The sequence below is a fragment of the Octopus sinensis genome, linkage group LG4, assembly GCF_006345805.1.
Source record: "Octopus sinensis linkage group LG4, ASM634580v1, whole genome shotgun sequence".
Lineage (NCBI taxonomy): Eukaryota > Metazoa > Mollusca > Cephalopoda > Octopoda > Octopodidae > Octopus > Octopus sinensis.
The window spans coordinates 111,928,558-111,953,832 of NC_043000.1; the positions used below are offsets into that span (position 1 = coordinate 111,928,558).

General features: G+C 37.4%; 1 protein-coding gene across 1 annotated transcript; it reads right to left on the reverse strand.

The window, feature by feature from the left end:
* Positions 1-487: 487 nt before the first annotated feature.
* On the reverse strand, positions 488-25,055 carry LOC115210895 (very-long-chain (3R)-3-hydroxyacyl-CoA dehydratase 2). The gene is made up of 7 exons (XM_029779669.2): positions 24,787-25,055; positions 15,000-15,117; positions 14,071-14,178; positions 12,733-12,854; positions 3,731-3,770; positions 3,099-3,237; positions 488-1,331 (listed from the first exon to the last, which is right to left on the reverse strand). The coding sequence occupies exons 1-7, from the start codon at positions 24,843-24,845 to the stop codon at positions 1,234-1,236; spliced, it is 684 nt and encodes a 227-aa protein (XP_029635529.1). The 5' UTR covers positions 24,846-25,055; the 3' UTR covers positions 488-1,233.
* Between the last annotated feature and the right edge of the window lie 220 nt (positions 25,056-25,275).

Consider the following 25,275-nt stretch of genomic DNA (forward strand, 5'->3'; position numbering starts at 1 on the left):
GCTTCAGGCTGACCAAAGCCTTATGAGTGAGTTTCATAGACCAGACAGATATAGATTCATGTACACAATACTTTAATGAACCTGAAGTGAAAACTTCCCAAACTGTTGCTCAGAGTTTCGCATAACTGACCAGGAGCAGTCTCTCTGGTGGGTCTGGTATCAAAAAGGATTAAATTGATTTGTACATGGCTCAATATTCCACAGACTCATGTATCATTAACCTAATTTTGAAGAACAGAAACTGAAATACAATATGTGACGAAGTTGGACCTTTAAATTTCAAGTAGGATTCCACCATTTCTGTCAAGTTTCGTTTACAAGGAATTGGTTGCCCCAAGACTTTGGTAAAAGGTGGAATGAAATTCAAGACTTGATGGCTGCAACATGTACTTTTAGGCACTGTCTGTCATACAGTTGGATGGCCATAGTTGGAACACTTTTAACCATAGGTCTGCTTCAAGACTGACTATACAACAACAACAACAGGTTATTATAAATTAATTGTTTATTGATTGAGAAATAGACCAAACACTTTAATTATTAAATAAATTAACGAGAAAATTAAACAATAATTCAGGAAAACTAGGTCAAGTTTGAACCTACATCACCAGATTAACATCCAAGTATAACACCACACACTGCACTCTCTTGTTTTTGTTATTTAATAATTACCTCGTTGAAGTGTGTCAAAACAATTACTTGACTAATCAAACGATCTATCCATCAATGGGTGATTATACTTATTCACACACAGTGAATCCACACATACAAGGTCACCAGAGAGATTTTTCTGTTGGTTGTCCAACACAGCAAACTGTTGTGTTGAAAGCATAGGAGGAAGACACTAGTTGATGCGTATGTGTGGGTTTGAATTTGTGAATGTGTAAGGTGAATGCAGTATAGAATCTGAGTGTGTGTGTGTATAGGCTGTGTTTTGCTGAACACACGCATTAGTGTTTGATGACGATTGAAGAGTGTGTGTGTGTGTGACTGAGTTGCTTGTGTGTGTATGTGTTTGTGAGTGTAGATGTTATGTGAAAGATGAGCTGTGCGCATTTGTTTGGGTGCTTATTATGTTATGATAATGGAAAAGGTGACGCTTGTGCTTTTGTCACATGACATCAACCTCCAGTCTGACGAGAACACAGTTCTCAGATCAGTTTAGATTTCGACAAAATATTGCATCAAATGCCATTTTATCAATGCTGCTGTAGAATTATGTTGTTTTTTTTTTTATTCCTTCTTGCTGGCCATCTCTGCACGTTTCCTGGCCATCATGGCAAGAACTCTCTTTCTCTGAGACAACATGCGGCCGAAGAGTTGAGGGAAAACTGCAAAACATAAACAGAAAAAAAAAACAATTATAAATAAATATCAACAAAAATAAATGATTTTTCTTTAACCCTTCAGCATCTGAACCAGTCATATCCAGTTCAAATATTCTATTTGTTTTATGTTCAAACAGGCCAGATCCAGCCTCTCACACCTACCCTACAATATCATTCAAAAAATAAAAAAAACTATCACATCAACATTGAAACCATAAAGCTATGAGATAATGCCTGATTAGTTTCTACAAAAATGGGAATAAACAGACATGACATTTGATAGAATACCCTGAATGCCAAAGGGTTAAGCTACGAAAATTAAACAACAGATCAGTCTTCTTTGAGAGATGTGCTTAGAGCAGGCATCAGTAATCTTGCCGCCTCACATCCCACACACAACTCCAACTCCAGGTCCAGCACCCACATCGAGGATTCCTTGATGATTTCAAAAAAAGTGGAGTTGTGCAGTGGATGCCTTATTCCCAATAATGTCTGACCAACACTGCCGTTGAGGGTTGACAGCTGTTTGGGGCTGAAATGCTTTCTAGCATTGAAAAACAAGACAAAGTTTGCAACCTTGGGAATATGCCCTGGTACCCTACCCCTACCATCTTTACCTCCCTTCCAGACACTCAACCCACCTCTGTTTAATGCATCTCCTCTATAGGAAGACGCCTGTCCTTTATATACTTTATATAAAGCCATTTCCCCGACCCTTCTCAAATATTTTCTCACCCAGTCAAGAGTGCTTTTTCCTTTTCTTTTCTTTGTCTTGCAAGTTACTTGGCGACCGCACTCATACCCGTTATCACGAAAAAAGCACCCAAATTTTTTTAACTCCACCAGTCTCAGAGATCCTTTGTAAAGATCCTGGATACTGCTGCCCTTCTCACTCTGATTTAAGACATCAAACAAAAAACAATAACGTCAACAAGAATGTGCTGCTCTACTTTAAGCCTTTCGATACCAACCTGGCTGAAATCAGCTCTGGCTCTGAGTACAAATGTCTTGTTTTCATAAGTTTTGAATTAAAATCTTCCACCAAACCTTAGTCACACTTTATGTTCCTAACACTAGCTTAAATGATAATTATTTTACCAAATTCTTTGTTATATTTAAAGTAATTGGAAAAAAAACACACACAGAGCATCTCAACAGGAATATGGTAACAAAAGGGTTAAAATATATAATAGAGAAACAATTCTTAACCCTTTCATTACCAACCCGTCTGAAACTGTCTCTGGCTCTGTAGTACAAATGTCTGTTTTCATAAGTTTTGAATTAAAATCTTCCACCAAACCTTAGTCAGAATGTATGTTCCTAACACTAGCTTAATGATAACGAAGTTATTTTACTAAATTCTTTGTTATAATTAAACTAATTGAAAGAAACCTGACAGAGCATCTCAAAATAAATACAGTAACGAAAGGGTTGACTAAATAAAAAAAAATTAAAAAAAGAAACTTATGTCAAGAGCAATAACTCTGATTTCATTAAAAATATTCCAAAGCCAATGCATTGAGTTCTTGAGCAAAACACTTCATGTTGCTCCAGTCCGCTCAGCTGACAAAAGTGAATCATCCTGCAATGTGCCAGTATTCTGTCCAGTGAGGAATATACATGCCACAGAAACCAGGAAACCGACCTGATGAGTCAATATGACATGGGAAAAGGGGCTTTATCCTCTGTGTGTGCGTGTGTGTGTGCAAAACAAAGGAGAAGGAAAAAAGAGATGAAAAGAGGAAAAACAATGTTCTGGAGAGTACTTACTTGGAATGTAACTCAACATGACGGCAATGAGAAAATAGTAAAAACTGAAGGAGACATTCAGACGGTTCGGCAAGGAGAGCGACAGAGTGTTTCTGGCACTAATGTAGGGAAGGCTCCGGAACATGCACAACAGTTCACCCTGAAAGAACAACATAACATATTTTAGATCAACTTCAATGGGTTGTGAACTGTACCTTAAAATGGTACCTATTTACAGCTACATGGACTGTGTATAGTAAAGAACTATACCTTAAAATGGTACCTATTTACAGCTACATGGACTGTGTATAGTAAAGAACTATACCTTAAAATGGTCCCTATTTACAGCTACATGGACTGTGTATAGTAAAGAACTATACCTTAAAAGGGTACCTATTTACAGCTAGATGGACTGTGGATAGTAGAGAACTATACCTTAAAATGGTACCTATTTACAGTCAGATAGCCTAAGCTTGTTAAAATACAGTAAGTTAGCCTCTCTTGCAGCTTCCACCCATGTTTCCCAATAATTCAAGGATAAACTGAACCAGTAGAATCCAGGACTACCATGACTGGTCAAGTTGGCTACTACAGTTGTCAGGACGACTAGGGCAATAGAAGAGACATAAAGATTAAAAGGGCAAAATACTTACAGTGACTCCTAAAGGATAGAGTCCAACGAATAAGGAATATCTAGAAAGAAAAACAGAAAGAAGACATGGTTGATTAAATTAATAAATCAATTTTAAACACACAAAAGCACTATTTTTACAGTTCTCGACTTTGGGCTGTCTTTACCGATTCTCTTCAGTTGGATGCCTGCTTTTGCTTTTTCAGCCCTGCATCAGTATTCCACAAGCTATTTCTAGGGCATCCTCCCTTTCCACCTCCCTCAGGGCCTGACATATAATGCAGAATGTTGGTTTCCTTAACTCTGTGAACCCTAACACCCCACAGGAATTAAATGCACCACCCTAAGTTGCCAGTGAGTTTCACTGAAAATTTTTTCATTTTAGAATATATATGCTGAAAGACACGTTTGTTTCATGACACAAAATGGTGAAAAATGAGGACACATGGAGTTCTGATAGACTGGCATTTCGGGTTAAGCTATGCCCTATCCATCGCCCACTTGCACATCAGGATCCAGTCTTCCATTAGCGCCTTCTTTATTCCTCCTCTTCTGCAACATTTCTTCATTTCTTATATCCAGCCATCTAATGCAAAGAAAAACATCTTAAACAGTTATTGATGAAGGGTGAAGGCATTTGGCTTAGTAGTCAGAATATAGAGATCACAACTTTGAGGGCATGAGTTCAATTCCCAACAGTGCATTGCATCCCTGAACAAGACCCTTTATTTCACATTGCTCCAGTCCACTAAGCTGGCAAAAACTAACTGTGCCTGTATTTCAAAGGGTCAACCTTCGCACATTCTGTGTCACACTCAATTTCTCTCAGAGAACTTCGTTAAGGCTATGCATGTTTATGAAGCACTCATCCACTTGCATATTAATTTTCTTAGCAGGCTGTTCCACTGATCGGATCAACTGGAAGACTCGTCATCGTAACCCATTAAGTGCCAGTTTTATTGATAAAGGTCTGTGTCTCCAGCTGTCTCTTTTCATCTTTCTCCATGTCTCAATTCCACACACAAAAGGAAGGACTTTACACAAGATTTGAAGATAAGCAATTTCGTTTTTATGGTAATTTCTTTGGAATCCCAGATGTTCTTCAGAATGGTGAAGGCTGTTCTTTGGCTTTGCCCATTCTGATTTGTTTCCTCTCTCTCTCTCTCTTTATGTCACTTTTGTTTGTCAATTACATTTCTGAGTTAATTAAAGCAGTCAAGCCTCCTCTTCGGACTCTCCCATCTATTCTCCATCTTCAGACTCTCCACTTTTTTCTTCCCCTATGGACTCTCTTCCTCATGTATTCTGACTGGGTTGTTAGGAAAGGTGTCTATCATCATCAGACTGGTTTTCTCTTTGTTGCTCCTCACTCCTATCTCAAAGGATGCAGCTGGCAGCCTCTTTGTCTTATTCTGCATCTGATTGTGATTGCGCAACAAAAGGGCAAGGTTATTAGCATAATTGAACCGAGGTCATCCATGTCCAGGGGAGTCTATTGTATCCCATTGCTCCTTCCTGATGTAAAGGTCCTCATGATCTAGTCAACACCAGTAGAAACAAGAAGGGTGATAACAGACATCCCTCCAAACCCTATTTCAAAGCTCTTTGACAACTGACCAGCATGTAAAACCCTACACAGCATGTCCAGGTAGGTGCATTTTAAGAGACATGAATTTTTCAAGAATTCCATAATGTCTCAACAGTTTCCAGAGCACCCCTCTCTGTCTACACTAGTGGTTCTCAACCATAGTGCTTTTCACGTCACTGGAGCAATCCGTGGCTCTGGCAACGATCACGCTTGGATGTACTTTTAATGTTCTACTGGCACGAGTGCCAATCAGGCGGTACTGTCATCAGCCATGTCAGTGATTTTGATTTGTTTACATTTACCTCAATAGTTCTTCACAAACAAAGTTCACTGTCCAATAAATGAGGGGTACTCATAAGTGGGCTGGTTACACCCTACGTTCAGATGTGCTTTTAACGTTCCACCGGCACGAGTGCCAATCAGGCGGTACTGTCATCAGCCATGTCAGCGATTTTGATACACTATAATCTATCTTGTAGATTAATAAACCCAACTTAAACTAAGCTCTGTACAGTGAGTAAAAATTAATTGGACACGATAATTGTTAGCATTATAACAGAATGATGTTACCTATTATTATTATTATTATTATTATTATTATTATTATTATTATTTTGCTTAAAAGCAGGAAAAACAAACAATACCCAACATGATATTATTGAATTCTACACATTAAATCCTTGCTGCAAAGAACATTAGATTTTGACAACAATTACTTATCAAAATAATTATGCAGATAAAATCATTATTTGCTTTTGATAATATTTTATGATTAAAAAAAAGTAATGTTAGTTTGTACATAGCAAGAGTTTGGCTAAACTCTGCAGAAATTTACACCCGGTCATTAGTCTATGTATTTTATATTTGTTAAATAATAAATTGAATAAGTCTTTATTAATGATATTAATTTAGGCTGCTTTAGCGAAATTAGTAGCATATTTTTCTGAGTAACATAAGATGCAAGGTTTATGTCCTGCAGGCAGCTTTCCAACTTTATTCCGTTCAATGCATTGTAAGTTATTTGTTGCCAAATTCACTTTTCAGATACATCATTAATAAAAACTTATTTACATATTTCTCAATACTTCTACATTTGTATTCTAAGTGTAAATAAGTTGGATAATTTAAAATATGGCCTAGCCATCACACAAAATATAAATCCTCAACAAGCAGGCAGATTCAGAAAAGGTCGCTACAAAATTTACACCTAAAAATTACAGTTGAAACAAATTTTTAAATCATTTTTTAGATATAATCTTAAATCTAAAAGAAATAAATACTCACCTATTAAGAAATCAAATCAAAGTTACAAAATACAAATAGTGCCTCAAATCACCCACGTGTCATAATTAGAATTTAGTGAAAAATGTTAGTATATGGTTATCCAGTATTCCATCCAATAGATCTTCCTTCATTAGAGTAGCTCCTTATTATAAGGAAGTGTTAAAATTAAGTGTTAATATGAAGTGAGTTTCAAAGTAAAATTACTTATATAGATGATATTAATTTTCAGATACATAAAAACAAAAACATGAAATATGGTTTAATTTTCGGAAACATTTTTTCACGCTCAGGGTTGCTGAAGCGTGGAATAAACTGCCTGCATCAGTTGTTGACTGCCATGACACTGCATCCTTTAAGGCCCTCATGCTTCCCGAAATCCGTCGAAACTACACCTGATTATATATACACTTTAGATGAGTTGTAGTGCACCTGAGCACTGTACACAATTATTATTATTATTATTCAGCCTCAGTGTAAGCACAAGTATTGCTAAACATTTTCTTTTAGTTATTAGATAAACACTTTCAGAAGAATCATAAATATCACAAAATTTTTGATAGAAATAAAGTTACATTTAATTTCAGCTGTAAACTACTTAGTAACAGAAATAACATACATCAACCTTCTATATCTAATAACTTCGATTCTCTGCAACATGTTGTGCTCCTGAGCAAGACATTTTATTCCATATTGCTCCTGTCCACTCAGCTGGCAAAAATGAAAAGTACCAGTATTTCAAAGAGCCAACCATGTCACATTCTGTGACATACTGAATCTCCTTGAGATTTTTATGTTACATGTCATTATTTTAATCTCGTTAATTATCAAAAAGACAATTCAGAATTTAAAGATTGTATGTTGCATTGACTGAAAATAAATTCAAAGGATCAATTAATCAGTGTTTCACATTTACTATTTCAAAAATCCAGGAAGATTTCTAGACTATCAAAATATATCACTTCTGAAAAATAACAAGTTTAACTGATAAAGCGCTGGGATTTGAACTTACATAGCATGGAGTGCTGAGGACATTTTATGAAAATGAGACTACCAAGCAAACATAAAAAACAAAAAATAGTTAAAATACGAGGGTGAGTCAAAAAGTAATGCCATTTTGTTTAGGACAAGTATAATTATCAACACAGGAACATGTATCATACATCAAAATGAAGCTGGTCCTCTGTGGATCACATCCCTACTTCTCAACATAGTCACCATTTCTCTCAATAGCAATGTTCCCCCTTCAAATGAGAGCATGTATCCCTGCCCTGTAAAATTCTGTTGACTGTTCTTTGAGTTACTTCTTCACTACAGTTTTCACTTCCTCGTCACTGGAATAATGTTTGCTTCTCAAACCCTCTTTCATGGGGCTGAAGAGATGATAGTCCAGTGATGAGGAAGTGGAAACTGTAGTGAAGAAGTGGCTCAAAGAACAGTCAACAGAATTTCTCTCGATAGCAATGTTCCACCTTCGAATGAGAGCATGTATCCCTGCCCTGTAAAATTCAGGGCAGGGATACATGCTCTTATTCGAAGGTGGAACATTGCTATCGAGAGAAACGGTGACTATTTTGAGAAGTAGGGATTTGATCCACAGAGGACCAGCTTCATTTTGATGTATGATACATGTTTCTCTGTTGGTAATTATACCTGTCCTAAACAAAATGGTGTTACTTTTTGACTCACCTTCGTATCTTCTTAGTATATAATGGTGGCAATTTTTACATCATCTGAAAATGGTTTTCTAGGGATTTTACGATTCCAATATTTGTGACGGACAGACGTAAAATCGAGTAAAATGACTTCACTTGATTTTTATTTTTCCATAAATTATTTTTCAAAACCATCATATAATCAAGAACAACTTAAGCTGAGGTATGCCTGTATAAATGAAGGGGTGCCAAAATATTCCTGGCTTTAAATGTACTGCGAAAGACCTGGTTGAAGGCTAAACCTTCTGAGTTCTTTTACAAGGCTTAGAAAAATTGTAGGACTGCTGCAATAAGTGTGTGAATCTGAGAAGGGAATATGTTGAATAAAAACATAATTAACTGATCCTCCTGTATTTTCTTTTACGTAAAGCTAGGAATTTTCAACACCCCACCACCCCCTCGTACATATATAAAACAAAAAAAAATTGTAGCTTAAAGTTCCTCGTTAAATAAAAAGAGAAAATACAAAAATTCACAGAAATTATTATGTGATAAGTATTATTTTTGAAATTTTTATCAGATAATTAACATTATTATAAAATACAAAGGAACTTTACTGACATTTAATTATGATAAAATTATTATATTATGTATTAGTTGGAGTGATGTCCTCAAAAGAAAAAGTTTTACTTTGGGTGTCTTGTGATTCCCCTTGTAACCTGCTTGGGGTTGAACTCAGAACCTCAAAGTGCTTGTACTACATTAACTAGCACCTTTATCCACTACGCTATGCCTGTAGGCAGTGTCAGAGTGAATTTTTGAGGCTCATAAACCTCTATTGATGTCTAGTGTCAGCTCCAAACTGATGGGGCTTTAAAAACCTTAAAAACTCACTTTGATGCTACCTGTGAGCATAGCGTATTGGATAAAGGTGCTGAAATGCAGCACAGTCAACCAGAGTTCTGAGTTCAAATTCAAGCAAGGCATTAGATAAACCTTAAAAACTCAGTTTGACGCTGCCTGTGAGCATAGCGTATTGGATAAAGGTGCTGAAATGCAGTGCAGTCACCCAGAGTTCTGAGTTCAAATCCAAGCAAGGCTCTAGCAACTTGAAGTAAAGGAGTTTTAATAATTATTTTTTTTCATTTTAACCTATTCTCAATCATCTGTAAAAATTTAAAAGTAATATTCAAAAATTTAAGAACTCTGGTACTTAAAGGGTTAACATTACAAGACACCTGGAGAAGGCTTAAACGTACACAGCTGAAATGTAGCCAAAGCAAAAATCAAGATGAGGACAGCATTCCAACTTATTACATAACACATACGTTCCTCATTTCAGAAATACAAAATGATAAACTTATTATTTTTATTATTATATAATTTTATTATTATTATAATAAAATTATTATTTTTCTTTGATAGAGGAATCATTTTTTTTTAAAGTGGTGAGGCTTTGGTCAGCTAGGAAGAAACCAACCTTCATCATCATCATCGTTTAACATCCGTTCTCCATGCTAGCATGGGTTGGACGGTTCGACCGTGGATCTGGGAAGCCAGAAGGCTGCACCAGGCTCCAGTCTGATCTGGCAGTATTTCTACAGCTGGATGCTCTTCCTAACGCCAACCACTCCGTGAGTGTAGTGGGTGCTTTTTACGTGCCAGGTGAGGCTGGCAACGGCCACGATCGGATTGGTGCATCTTATGTGCCACCGGCATGGAAGCCAGTCAAGGCGGCGCTGGCATCGGCCACGATTCGGATGGTGCTTTTTACGTGCCACCAGCACAGGGATCACAACTGCAGTTTCCATTAATTTTGATGTTGGTGTACTTGACTCAATGGATCTCCTCAAGCACAGGGTCGAAATGGTGCTTCTTCACTTGCTACCTGCACAGGAGTCAGTCCAGCAGTCCTGGCAACGGCCGGGTGCCAGTGATAGGATTTGGTTCAATTTCGATTCCGATTTCACTTGCCCCAACAGGTCTTTGCAAGCAGAGTTTAGTGTCCAATGAAGGGAGGTTGGCATGGGTGCCTGTCGACGGATGAGGTTCGATTTCGACTTCGCTTGCCTCAACAGGTCTTTGTGTGTCCAAGGGAGGAAAGGCATGCATAAGTGGGCTGGACTCACTTGTCCTGCCGGGTCGTCTGCCATAGAATTATTCCACCACATAACCAGGCCCCATCTCTCACCAACAACCAAAGCTGATTACAGTCAGAAATAGAATTACAATGAGATTTATTTCTTTCCTATTGCTAACCCAATGGTGTTGTGGTGTCCTTCATTCGTCAGATCACTTTCCTTTTCATTTGTCTTTCTTGGTCAAGAGAAGAACAGAGCAAGCCATTAATTACTTTTTATTTTGTTTTTAACCCTTTAGCATTCAGATTAATCAGCCAAATGTAATTAGCTTATTTAATCAGATTACTTTTAATTAATTTTGCATTATGTTGTAGCTCCAAGATTTTCATGATGTGATTGTTTATTTTAAGAATGACATTGCAGGGCAGGTGTGAGAGACCAGATCTAGCCAGTTTGAACATGAAACTGGTTAGAATATTTTGGCCAGATTTGGCTGGTTTAAATGCTAAAGAGTTAATAATATTCGATGAAGGAATAGGATGAAAATTAAACCATCATCATAAATTTTGGCTAAAATTAAATATCCTATAATATATACATACAAATATATATATAAAGCACACGTTAAGTGTCAACATTTCGAACAGTACTCAATACTATGTTAAACATTGCTAATTTTTGCCTGTGGGTACACACAGCTTTCAGGCAAATTTTATAAATTAATTTGTGTGGGTGTGTTAATATTTGTTTTTATGTTCAGTTATAATAAAAACAGTTTCCCCCATCAAGTCCCATTGTCCTATAAATAGGACACCGACTATTTCCATTTCAACTTGAAGTAAAGGAGTTTTAATAATTAATTTTTTTCATTTTAACCTATTCTCAATCATCTGTAAAAATTTAAAAGTAATATTCAAAAATTTAAGAACTCTGGTACTTAAAGGGTTAACATTAAACTGATGGGTTACTCCGTAGTTCTGTAGAGTACAAATTTATTATCCTTAAACAAGAATGTTGTTGACAATAACTTTGAAGTTTCAGCCAGTCAAGCAATCACCAGACTTGACGTGTGTGTGTGTGTGTGAAAGCATGTCTACAGTTGGGGTAACAAATCTTTTAGATACATGAAGGAGATCCCCTTCGGTCATGAATGACCATGGGATTGCACCTAGAAAGTTTCCTTCCAAGGCACAAGTCCAGGCAAGGTTGTTTGTGGAAGACCAGCAGTTTCCCAATGCATACCAGTCTCCCCTCTCCATGCCACCAATGTTATCCAAGGGATGTCGCAACTCATTTCTATAGCTGAGTGAACTGGAGCAACATGAAATAAAGTGTCTTGCCCAAGAACACAATATGCAGCCCGGTCCGGGAATCGGACTCACAACCTCACAATCGTAAGCTCGATTCTCTAACCACTGAGCCATGCGCCTTCACTTTTAGATACATAAATACATAAAATATAGAAAATTCAATTTTAACTGAATTTTTGTTTACACTAATGAGAAAAAAACAAAGAAAACAAATGGTTTTCTTTATTTAGAGGAAACTGCTATTCCTCTAAAAACTACAATGGACAGAACAAATGAACGATACAATAACAGATTAGCTTTCTATTCTCATGGGTCACAACAGTGCTACAGAAAGTGGTGCTTAGCGGATCAGTGATGGTCCGTGAGCCATCAACTGCCGGTTCGCGGCCAGTTTCCAGGAAAGAAAGAATCATTATAAAATGCTTACGTAATATTGTATTATTTGTTTACAAAATAAATATAAGATAAAAAAAAATTGTCAACTTTTATTATATTCATTATATATATTGTTTCTGGTATAAATTAATTTTACTAAGAAATATTACCGGTCTCTGGCACATACGAAAAAAAAAAAACTGCCCATACGCCACATCAGATAGTTTGAGAAGCACTGCGTTACAGGACACCAGTGAAGTTATCAACATCAACTGCAGTTATGCTTGATGTGGCAACAAATTTATGACACCCTCAACACAGACAGAATTATACCTGGTTCTAACTCTGCTTAAGTCAATCTTGCAACCTCTATTGCTGATCAATTCTTAGTTTAAACTCTGAGTACCACCCGTCTCCATGGTTATTCCTCATTCCATCATTCCCCAGATTAAATAGACTCTTCGTTGTATGAACCCTGCTACTACCTTCATCTTTTGATCCACCATGCCTCAGATTAATTAAATTCTTCTTAATCCCACCACATCCATAATCATCACTCCGTACATTAATCTCTTCTTAATCTAACTCCCATCTGCAGTCATTTCTCATTCCCTCCCTCCCTAACATCTCCTCCACCTCACAGTTTCCTTTGGTTAATTTCTAATGTTAATCCCACTTAAACATATCAAGTTCACTTTAGCAAAGGGCAATAAATACAGAAGGGATTTAATTACCTGGCCCACATCAAATAGTAGGGCACCATACTTAACAGCATACAGAAGTAATAGGTGTAACGGATGATCTCGGTAATAACCCAGGCAACCAGGAACATCACGACACCAACATTTTCTTGGGCCTGTCAAACAATAAGAACATATCGTCATTAACAACAACAACAATCACCACAGCATTACAACAATCATAACAACATAACAGTCCAATCACCACAACAACATAACAACAATAGCCACAGCAATAGAACAACAATAAATGCACACAAATCACCTCCAGATTGAAACCGATCAGCTTCAAATCAATACTAATCACCTCCAGACACGCTTCCTCCGTATCAAGATATACTACTAACAACCTGCAGATGTGCACTAACATCCCCCAGTGATGCATGTCAGATGCCTTCAAATGCACCACCAACTGCAGCCCTCATCCACACCATCCATCCCCCAATGTGTGCCATCATCTTGGCTGTTGTCTCTTATTCTGGTAACACACTAATTCATTGATTCTGAACCACATTTTTACCTATGGACCCCTATGACTCTTAGTTTACTCAGGTGGACATGCACCCCCCACCCCACACACACACTATAGCCATTTGATGCTTTAAAAAAGCTTTTTATATTCTTATGATGAAATATAATTAGGAATTGTCATCATCATCGTTTAACGTCCATTTTCCATGCTGGCATGGGTTGGATGATTCGACTGGGGTCTGGAAAGTCAGAAGGTTGAACCAGACACCAGTCTGATCTAGCAAGGTTTCTGCAGCTGGATGCCCTTCTTAATGCCAACCACTCCGAGAGTGTAGTGGGTGCTTTTTACATGCCACCGGCACGAGGGCCAGTCAGGAGGTACTGGTATCAACCATGCTTGAATGGTGCTTTTTACCTGCCACTGGTACAGGAGCCAGTCAGGTGGTACTGGTATCAACCATGCTCGAATGGTGCTTTTTACCTGCCACCGGTACAGGAGCCAGTCAGGCAGCTCTGGCAATGACTACACTCGAATGGTGCTTTTTATGTGCAAGCAGCAAAAAATTATTAAAAGATTTTGTGTATTATAGAACTAATTTATTGCTCATAAACTGAAACAATGGTAGAATCATTACTGCACCCGAGAAAATGCTTCACTGCATTTCTTCCAACTGTATGTTCTGAGTTCAAATTCCACCAGGGTTGACTTTGTCTTTCATCCTTTCAAGGTCAATAAGTACAAGTTACATACTGGAGCTGATGTAAGTGGTTTCTCCCCTCCCTTGAAATTGCTAGCCTTGTGCCAAAATTTGAAACCATTATTAGTTCATTTATGCCAGAGAAGAATTAGAAGAGCCATACCTCTGGGACATGTTGCATTATGCCCCACACAACAAAGAGACGAGAGAAGACCTGGAAAAACGTCATCCTTAAGTTGGATTTTACAATTCCAATTGCCACATGCAAAACCTGAGGGGAGAGAAAAAGAGGAAAAATAAATACAAAAGTAAGCATGAGAATTGAATTATAAAAACTATCAAACAAATATTTTGTGCAAAAATAGTTGCAATAATGTGATGCATGTCAAATGCCTTCAAATGTACCACCAACTGCAGCCAGTACAAATATTTTTGTTGCTTTTGTAAAATCTCAGAAAATAATTAAAAATTCACATTTTTTGTCAAATTATTTTGTTATATTTGTCTATCTATCCAACTGTAAACATTATAAATATTTCACTAATTTTTTGTTATAACTTGACAAAAGGGTACATATTTTGCCAAAAATTGCTAAATTTGTTCTGACAGTCTTCTTTATCCACAACCAGAATCGGTTCCACTTGACGGTCATCTAGTTGTAATTTTAGGTTTATGAAGATTGAGAAGCCAGCAGTGGAATGTTAGTACAGACATGTATAAATATGTGTATATATGTCATCATCATTTAACATCCATTTTTTTTTTTATGCTGGCATGGGTTGGACAGTTTGACAGGATCTAGCAGGCTGCAGGGTTGCACCAAGCTCTTATCTCAGCTTTGGCATGGTTGCCACAGCTGGATGCCCTTCCTAACACCAACCACTTTACAATGTGTACTGGGTGTTTTTCTCAGGCCACCTGCACCAGTGATGACATCAAGTAATTTGCAAGACAGATGAGGGGCTAAAATATGATAGACAGATAAGCACAGGTGTCTTACTATAGAGGATACCCCATATTTTATAAAGGGGACTGAGTGTAACTGAAAACAGATATACAAATTTCATAGTTTCATGATATGTAATAGCTTACCTCAAGGACAGCTCCTGTTTGAAAGATCTTTACCATTGGGCCCAAAGATGTGTACAGTCCCTTAGTGGATGAAATTCCAGCTATATGTCCAATCATCATAAAAAGTATTGATGACCACCTGAAATTTGATATTAGAATTGATAAATAAAAATCATTTATAGAAATTTATAAAAACATACAGTAATTTCAAAAGATATATTCTGTTCGCTTTTGTGTAAGTCACACTGTCTTATATTTGATTTTAACAATAAAAAAAAAAACTGATGTGTGGATTATACTTGGGGAAAAGCTAAAATTATGAAGGGAAAAAATTTTGCACCAAGATTAACACTAAATTAAGGGTGTGACTTATACACGAGTAAATATGGTAATTTAAAAAACAAAAAAAAAAAACATTGAGGGTAACTGACTCAGCTACAACTTTGAGCCAGAGTACCCCATTTGTATCCCTGCCATCCAGAAATATCCATTACAAATGATCCTGTAGGGTGACTAAGAAGGGGTCCACATCCTACTGAAATCACAGAAATATCTGTCAACAGAATATGGATATAGTTTTCCCCAACAATCTATCTTTCATGTGTTGTCTCCTCTCATTCTTTCACAAACCAATACAATGCACTGAGGTCAATGCAATCAACTTCATCCCTTTGTCCTTGTTTGTCACCTCTAAGTTTAGCCCTCTGTGGGCAATAAAGAAATATATATATATATATATTATATATATATATATAAATAAATAAATAAATAAATATATATATATATATATATATATATATATATATATATATATATATATATATATATATGTGTGTGTGTGTGTTTGGAACTCAGCATTATTGGATGTTCCAAATGCATTTGGATGTCTAAGTGGAAGGGATCATCAGGGGAACGCTTTATTGCATTCTTCTACTTAATATCTGAAGTCAGACACATGGTGAAGTAATTTAGAAGTTGACAACAAGGCAGATCCATTGTATTATTAAACTCTCTTTAGCTCTGCTCTTTAATTAATCAGCTTAAACTGAATTTACTAGTCTGCATGCTTTCTCTTGGCTTTCCTTCTCAATAAGCTTTCTTCTCTTTTCCATTCTTTGTACTGGCCCCCCCACACACACACACTCATGATGGCCTTCCACACAGTTTCCATCTACCAAATCCACTCATAAGACATGGGTTGGCCCAAGGCTATAGAAGACATTTGCTCAAGGTGCTCCATGGTGGGACTGAACCTAAAACTGCATGATTGCAAAGCAAACTTCTTAACCTCACAGCCACACCTGCACCTACACACACACAGAAAAAAGCCCAAATAATTTACTTCTAAATTACTTCACCATGTGTCTGACTTCAGATATTAAGTAGAAGAATGCAATAAAGCGTTCCCCTGATGATCCCTTCCACTTAGACATCCAAATGCATTTGGAACATCCAATAATGCTGAGTTCCAAACACATATATATACATATATATATATTTCTTTATTGCCCACAGAGGGCTAAACTTAGAGGTGACAAACAAGGACAAAGGGATGAAGTTGATTGCATCGACCTCAGTGCATAACTGGTATATATTTAATCTATCCCAAAAGGATGAAGGGCAAAGTCGACCTTGGCGGAATTTGAACTCAGAACATAACACCAGACGAAATATCACTAAGCATTTTGCCCAGCATGCTAACAATTCTGCCAGCTCACCCCACTATATATATATATATATACGACAGGCTTCTTTCAGTTTCCACTTACCAAATCCACTGGCCCGAGGTTATAGTAGAAGACACTTGCCCAAGGTGCCATGCAATGGGCTGAACCCTGAACCATATGGTTGGGAGGCAAGCTTCTTACAAACAGCCATGCATAATATTTATATGCATGGCTGGAGTTTACCTTAATTTCTGCAATATATATACATACAAGAGAGAGAAGTACTGATGTCAATCATGTATTTTATTAAATCCAAGTGTTAAAACAGATTAAGAGATTAAAATATTTTAGAATCTTTCCTTCAATCAATTTTGTAATCATAACATCTGAAATGGAACCCTAACACACCAACAAGAAAGTTTCTACCAAATCATTGAACCCACTAGAAATAGCAGCCAAATCTCCCTCAAAATCACATCTAGCATCATTAACAATAGAAGCACACATTAGGTTATGTAGTCCTAGATACACAAGGCCCAAATAGATGGGATGATCATGGTTGCATCAATCAACTTTGATCACAGTTAACCTGAAGCTAAACAACAAATTTGTCTACCTCAACATTGAGGGAGCCTCTCTATGCTAGACATAGCAGCCAAATCTTCCTCAAATAATACCGTATTGCTTTAAAAAGCAGAAAGATACATTGGAAAATGCTATTTTGGATTTACTGGAGATAGGCTGTGCTTGAGAAGCCAAGAGAGACCATAACTGTGGCCTATGCCAATGCAGCATAACCAACCCATTTAAGAGTACCCTTCAATCATTGGGCAATAAACTACGCTTGTGAAGACCTGTTGAGGCAAGTGAAGTCGTTGTTTTGGCCGATGACAGTACTGCCTGATTGGCACATAAAAGCACCATTCGAGCATGGTCAGTACCATGCCGGCTGACTAGTCCCATGCTGATGGCGCCTAAAAAGCACCATTCGAGCGTAATCGTTGCCAGTACCAGCTGACTGGCTCCCATGCTGGTGGGACATAAAAAGCACCATTCAAGCCTGGCCAATGCCAGTACTGCCTGATTGGCTCACATGCTGGTGGCATGCAAAATGCACCCACTACACTCTTGGAGTGGTTGGTGTTAGGAAGTAACAGAGTGATTCAACCAGTTGTAGAAACATTGCTGGATCAGATTGGAGCCTGATGCAGCCTTCTGGCGTGCCAGCCCTCAGTCAAACCATCCAACCCATGCCGGCATGGAAAACGGACATTAAAACGACGACGATGGTGATGATGAAAAAAGAGATGGGGCAATCATGGAGCATCTTTGGTTTAAAGGGTCAGTTTTGATCAGGGCCGACTTGGAGACTAAACAACATTAACAAGAACCTCTTCATACAAAAGAATCATTGTATGCAAAGCCAAGATTTGAACCAACAGCATAGGCGGCTATATTAGCGCAGCAGCAACAATGGTAGTGGTGGTGGTGGTGGTGATGGTGGTAAGGCAGCAAGCTGGCAAAATCATTAGTAGTAGTAGTAGCAACAACAACAACCATTGACAGTATTATCAATGCTGAATGATTGCACATTGACCACAGTTTAAGCTTTAATCTCTGAAGCTAAAGCACATTCACTAATCTTTCAGACAGAAGGATAAACATAGGACCCAATTAATTCAGTTTAAGCAGCTTAATTAAAGAGCAGAGCTAAAGAAAGTTTAATAATACAATGGATCTGCCCTGTTGTCAACTATCATAATATATATATATATATATATATATATATATAATATATATATATATATATATATATATATATATTTCAACAATTGAGGGTAAAATTAATTATTATTAATCAATTTCACCAAGTGTTCAGTATGTAAAGGGACCATTTAAGGCGAATTCAAATTATTACATTATATAAAAGGGCTTAGTAAAATAAATTACTTTGCCACATACTGGCAAAGTATGTGGCAAAGTAATTTATTTTACTAAGCCCTTTTATATAATGTAATAATTTATATATATATATATATACTTTTACTTGTTTCAGTCACTTGACTGCAGCCATGCTGGAGCACTGCCTTTAGTCGAACAAATAGACCCCAGGACTTATTCTTTGTAAACCTAGTATTTATTCTATTGGCTAGGTTACGGGGACGTGAACACACCAACTTTGCCTTTCATCCTTTTGGGGTCAATAAATTAAGTACCAGTTGAGTACAGGGGTCGATGTGATCGACTGTCCCCCCTCCACGCAAAATCCAGGCCTTGAGCCTATAGCAGAAAGAATTATGCCATGTCTGATATACACAATGTTCATTGAAGTGTTCTGATTCTGTGCACCTGGCTGAGAAACAAGTAAAAACTTTGAACCAACAAGTGGTCACTCAACTCGCTAGAAATAGTAGTCATACATTACAACCACAGATAATGTAATCAACCAATTATTGTTATCAAAATTAGAAGGTCCCAAAGCGTTTGTTTAATGTTATCTGTTGGTTATTGTTATCGAAAGGGTTTAAGTCAAAGTGATCACAATAGACAATATCCCTTGTAATAATTGTTTCTAGCATCGGCACAAGGTCAGAAACTTGGGAGAGGAGGGGTTTGTTGATTATATTGACCCCAGCACTGGACTGGTACTTTACTTCATTGATCCTGGACAGATGAAAAGCAAAGTTGACTTCAGCAGGAATTTGAACTCAAAACATAAAGAGCTAGAACAAATATTATAAAGCATTTTCTCTGACCCTCTAAAGGTAGCTATGGTCAGCCTGTGGCCCATGGAACTTTCTGGATGGCATACCTAATGAAAGACTACCTTGAATTTTTTTAGTAGTGTGGCCCTTTTCTGGAAAATGGTTGGTCATGCCTGCTCTAAAGATTATACTAATCCAACACCTTAACCTTCTAATAATTACTATCATTTATCACAGGTGTTTGGTTCCAAAAGAACACAGTATTAAATGAAACAAGGATAGATGAATAACAGAACTTGTGGGAAGCAGGGGTTTCGTTCCAAGACCCAAAATTATCCTCAGCATTGTAGATGGCTGCCAGGGCATGCTTGTATGGCCAAGCAGGATCTTTGCCTCATCGCAGATCAACTCATGATAGGTACAACATGGTTCACAACCAGCATACCATGGATCAGTGGTGAATGAATCGTTGAAAAATGTACAGAAAACCTCGACAATGGATCTCATTGGCGATCCTCAGAAGGATGTGAGGCAAAGTCAATGTCAACAGGGATTTGAATTAGAATGCCTTTGATCATAGTTCCGCTAGATGTCATGAGCGGACTGACTGACCTGGGGTTAAACAATAACAGAAGGTCAAGATTAATGGCAAGTGTTTAATCAACAATCTTCATATCAATAGATATTTCTAAACAGAGTTGACTGGTTCCACTAGACAGCAACAACAACAGTTTAAGTGGCTGTCTGTAAAAGCTGATTGGTAAATAAAGTGCAGGAGATTGTGTGGGCGGATATGAGTAACAGAGAGATTAAGAAGGACAGCAAACTGCATTGGTAAGATAAATATTTTGTCTATAATGACCCAGTTAACGTGATTGGGAATTTACAAAAGACATACAGTAACTAGATAAAAAAAAAAAAAAAAAGAAGTACCTGCTTTAATCCTGACATGGTTAGCCGTGTAACTTCATTTCGGACAACAAAACAGGTCTGATCGTATGTCATCATCCTCATTTTAACATCCACTTTTCCATAGCTAGCATGGGTCGGAAGGAATCTGTCGAAGCAGATTTTCTATAGTTAAATGCCCTTCCTGTTGCCAACCCTCACCTGTTTCCAAGCAAGGTAATTTTACCCCAAGACCAGTCTTGTTTCCATGGAAGTTTGGAAATGAAGGACACTGACTGCATGAAGTGGCTTTTCATAACTATCACTGGAAGGCAAGGAGACAGTAACACACACACACACACATATAGAAATGGCATCCAACCAGAGAAACCAAGCCAAAACAGACTATGGAACCTGGTGTGGCTCCTGTGTTTGCCAGGTCCTGTCAAGCCATCCAATCCATGCCAGGAAGGAAAAAAAGACATGTATGAACAGTGTATGGCTGGTGAAACTATACATACACATATATACATACATATAGGCAAGTGAAATCAAAATTGCTGACATGGCCAACGAAAGGACCGCCTGATTGGCACTCATGCCAGTGGAACATTAAGAGCACAACCGAGTGTGATCGTTGCCAGGGACATGGATTGGCTCCCGTACCAGTGGCAGAAAGCTAGCTTCAAGCAATCTGTAGTAAATATAAAAACCAACTTTCAAGGACAAAAGTGGTTTACTGAGGCAAAAGTTTGTGGATTTTTTTTCTTATCAATGTACGATAAATCACATACCAGGGTTGCCAGGTATGTGATTAAGAATATAAGAATTAAAGAAAGGAGTAGATAAGATCCAGGCTACAAGTGTTTCATAGCGAGAGAACCTCGGAAGTGGTAAATATCCAAGTGAGGGGTATACCGCAGGCTACTCTTCAGGCCATGGGGATCTTGATTAAATGAAAGTTTACATTGTCACAAGGAGGTACATGTTAACACAACATGTAAACAAAGCAAACTTCATTTTATCAAAATATCCTTGGCCTGAGAGTAGCCTGCGGTATACACCTCGCTTGGATATATATATATTTCTTACTCTTATATATATATCTTTACTCTTTTACTTGTTTCAGTCATTTGACTGTAGCCATGCACAGTCAGACAATTAGAATTGTCTTGAGTCGAGTAAATCGCCCCCAGGACTTATTCTTTGTAAAACTAGTACTTATTCTATCGGTCTCTTTTGCCGAACTGCTAAGTTACGGGGACGTAAACACACCAGCATCGGTTGTCAAGCGATGTTGGGGGGACAAACACAGACACACAAACATACATATATATACATATATACGACGGGCTTCTTTCAGTTTCCATCTACCAAATCCACTCACAAGGCTTTGGTCAGCCTGAGGCTATAGTAGAACACACTTGCCCAAGGTGCCACGCAGTGGGACTGAACCCGGAACCATGTGGTTCATAAGCAAGCTACTTACCACACAACCAATCCTACACCTATATATATATGTATGTATGATCACATGTATTCAAATAAATACAAACCATCAGACAAGTGAATGGGTAGATACACAATAAAATAAATATATATAGGCAGTGTGTGTGTTAATTATATTAGCATAATGACTCTTCCTAGACACAACAAAATACATATAGGCAATTAAAAAGCTATTGGCTATTTATTTGCTTGTCTATGTAAGGAAACAGAGGCGTACATGCATTCAATGGATATCTCGTTTTAGGCTCAGAAACAGATACACCTCATGATGTATGTAAATATTTTGAGAGCTTTTCAATTTGATATACGTGGTCAGACTTTATTGAAGATTTCTTCAGATCCAATGTTGGATGTGAATCACAAAAACCACAGATAATTTTCGTGAGAAATACCATGTGTGAAAAATTTTAAAGATCTTCTGTATGGGTGAGAGAGTGCTTGCATAGGTATGTGTGTTTGTCATGCAGTCTATAGAACTTAGTTCAAATGCAGAGATTAACGATTTCATCATATTAAGATGATTGATAATTAATCCAGCATTTAAAAAAAGTTAAGTGTGCGTGTATCTATATATATGAACACAAATAGATAGAGAGAGAGAGAAGGGGGGTGGCGACCTGGCAGAATCATTAGCACACAGGGTGAAGTGCTCAGCAATAATTCATCTGTCCTTGTTCTGAGTTCAAATTCTGCCGAGGCCAACTTTGCCTTTCATTCCATTTGGGGTCGATAAAATAAGTACCAGTTGAGCACTGGGGTCAATATAATTGAGTTAGAAAGACTTAGATAAACTTAGATATGTTTCGACCAAAGACTGGTCCAGGCCATGTCTAACTTAATAGCACCACCTGATAGGATTATTCGAATCCTGTTTAAGTCAAGTTTTGTTTATGGTCCATTCAAGTAGTGAGTTCTTGTTGGGTGAGTTGTATCCAATTACGGGTGGCTTATCTGGTATTCTTTGAAGGAATCTATCCAGACTCCGTTTAAAGTTGATGGGATCCTTTTCCTCTTTGATCTCTTTCAGGACAATGTTAAATAGGGCAGGGGCTGTTGAGGAAAAGAAATTATGTTGCAGGACAGAGTAAGCTCATCAAACCAAGCATGATCTCAAGCTCAGACCGTGGTTGATGGAGAACATGCTGGGGCCTCCCTTCAGTGCACTGAACATAGGCAATCCGACCATATATATATATCTATATATATATATATAATATATATATATATATATATATATATACACATACACACGCACACAGAGTTCAACGAGTCTAATGAGTAACTCAATCATGCATGAGTTGAAACAAGCAAGTACATCATGGAAAAGCCACTTAATAACACACAAAACACTGAAATTCACTTCAAAATTTATAATTTCATGCAACCCACTCACTGAGTGAAAGGACGAAAATGTAGGCACTTCATTAAGTAAATTTAAAGAGAATTTAATCGCTCTGTTTATTATTAAATGAGTAGAATAGTTATTCTGCAATATGAGGGATACATAAAGAGATATAAAATATACATATATATAACCGTGTCGGAGAGATTCTAATTGGTGCAACGAAAATTTTGACATCATATATCTTGTGTGTTTTCGGATGGTTGTAAATGATTTAGTTTCGATACTCATGCCTGGCATGTACATGTCCGAAATATATATATATGGATTGGCAACTGCTTTGATAGATGAAAAAATATGTAAACACATGTGTTATAAAGATATATTACAAGATTCCTGATGTGAAATCACGTGTTGAAACAGATATTGTTGTATTTCGGGATGGTCTTTTTTCTTTTTCTTTGCCAAATAAATACACGCACTGTATATTCATTCTTCACTCGTTTGTTACTGTTCTCATTCTAACTCATGTCCATTGTCCGGAAATCTTTCGTCACATATCTGTGTCCTCCTCAGCGACACTTTCCATCTTCGTGCATTCCAGAATGGAATAAACAGAGCAAGAGGCAGACAATGGACATGAGTTATAATAATAACAGTAATAAACGCATGAAGAACGAATATATAGCGCGTGTGTTTATTTGGGAAAAAAAAAAGACCGTCCCGAAATACAACAGTGTGTGTGTATGTTGATGCAAACAGGCAAAATAAAGCTCAAAATATGAATATATGTATATGTTTTTATTAATATTTAGCAGAAGTAACAGAGTGATTCAAGAGCCGAGAGTTTCGTGCGTTTGCACTTATCGAACTAAGCCTGCAGCAAGTAGACTTTCAACCTGTGACCAGTTTGATAAGTGCCAACGCACGAAACTCTCGGCTCTTGAGTCACTCTGTTACCTCTGCTATATATATATATGGCGTTAGGTAAGGCATCCAGCCGTAGAAACATTGCCAGATCAGACTGGGCCTGGTGCAGCCTTCTGGCTTCCCAGACCCCAGTTGAACCGTCCAACCCATGCCAGCATGGAAAGTGGACGCTAAACGATGATGATGATGATATATACATATATATATATATATAATATATATATATATATATATATATATATATATAGGTATACCCCGGGGGTACTACTTGAGAACAGTTGTCCCGGTGCGCGCACTCGCGCTAGCTAGTCATGACTAGTCGATCCTTTGTGTTTTTCTGTGTTATTTACTTTGTTTAAAAAATTATTTATTTTGTGTTTTATTTACTTTGCTAGGAAGTCGTTGTAGGATCGACTAGTCATGACTAGCTAGCGCGGATGCACGACTACGCGAGTGCGCGCACCGGGACCACTGTTATATATATATATACACACACACATACAGGGCGATCTTTCGATTTTTGAAAATATATATTGGCGCACAAAGTATGAGCGAATCGTTTGAAATTCGTGCAAATGTATTGGCTTTGTTCACCGGCTTACTAGAAATTTTGCCAAATGCATACATATATTATATATATAGGTATATATATCCACACACACACACATGGTTAGCCAAGAGCGGTAGGTAGGAAAGCAGATAAATAATTAAAGCAAATTTAGTAGCAACAATCTGTGTTGGTATAGATTAGTAAAGAAAACGCTTACCCCATGATCATATTGCAGTTATATGCAATAAGATAGGTTTTATAAATTTCTTCTGTCATTTTGAAAAGAGATGAGGAAAAGACGAACACAAGTTTCTAACACAAGTGGCGGTGTTAGGCTAAATGTAGTTAACGCTGTTGGTTTGTTCCGCTCGTTGAAGTTCAAAGTTTAATCGTGTTCAGTCAGTGAGGGGCGTGTCGAAATCCCTATCAACACTAATCGGGATTGAATCCTTAAACGGCGAGAAAGGGTTGCATGAATGTGTGTGCGAAACGGACAAAAAGTTTTTTTCCATAAGGATAATTTTTTTTTTAATTTATTCTCACTTTAAATATGTAAAATAACTAAGCGATCTTTCGGAGAAAGTATATCAAAGCTGAAAGTATTCGACAATTTCCATAATTTTTTTTTCTTTAATTTTCTTAGCTGAATTGCTTGTTTATGTATTCTTTTGTGTATGTATGTGTGTATATTTGTGTATGTAAGTAT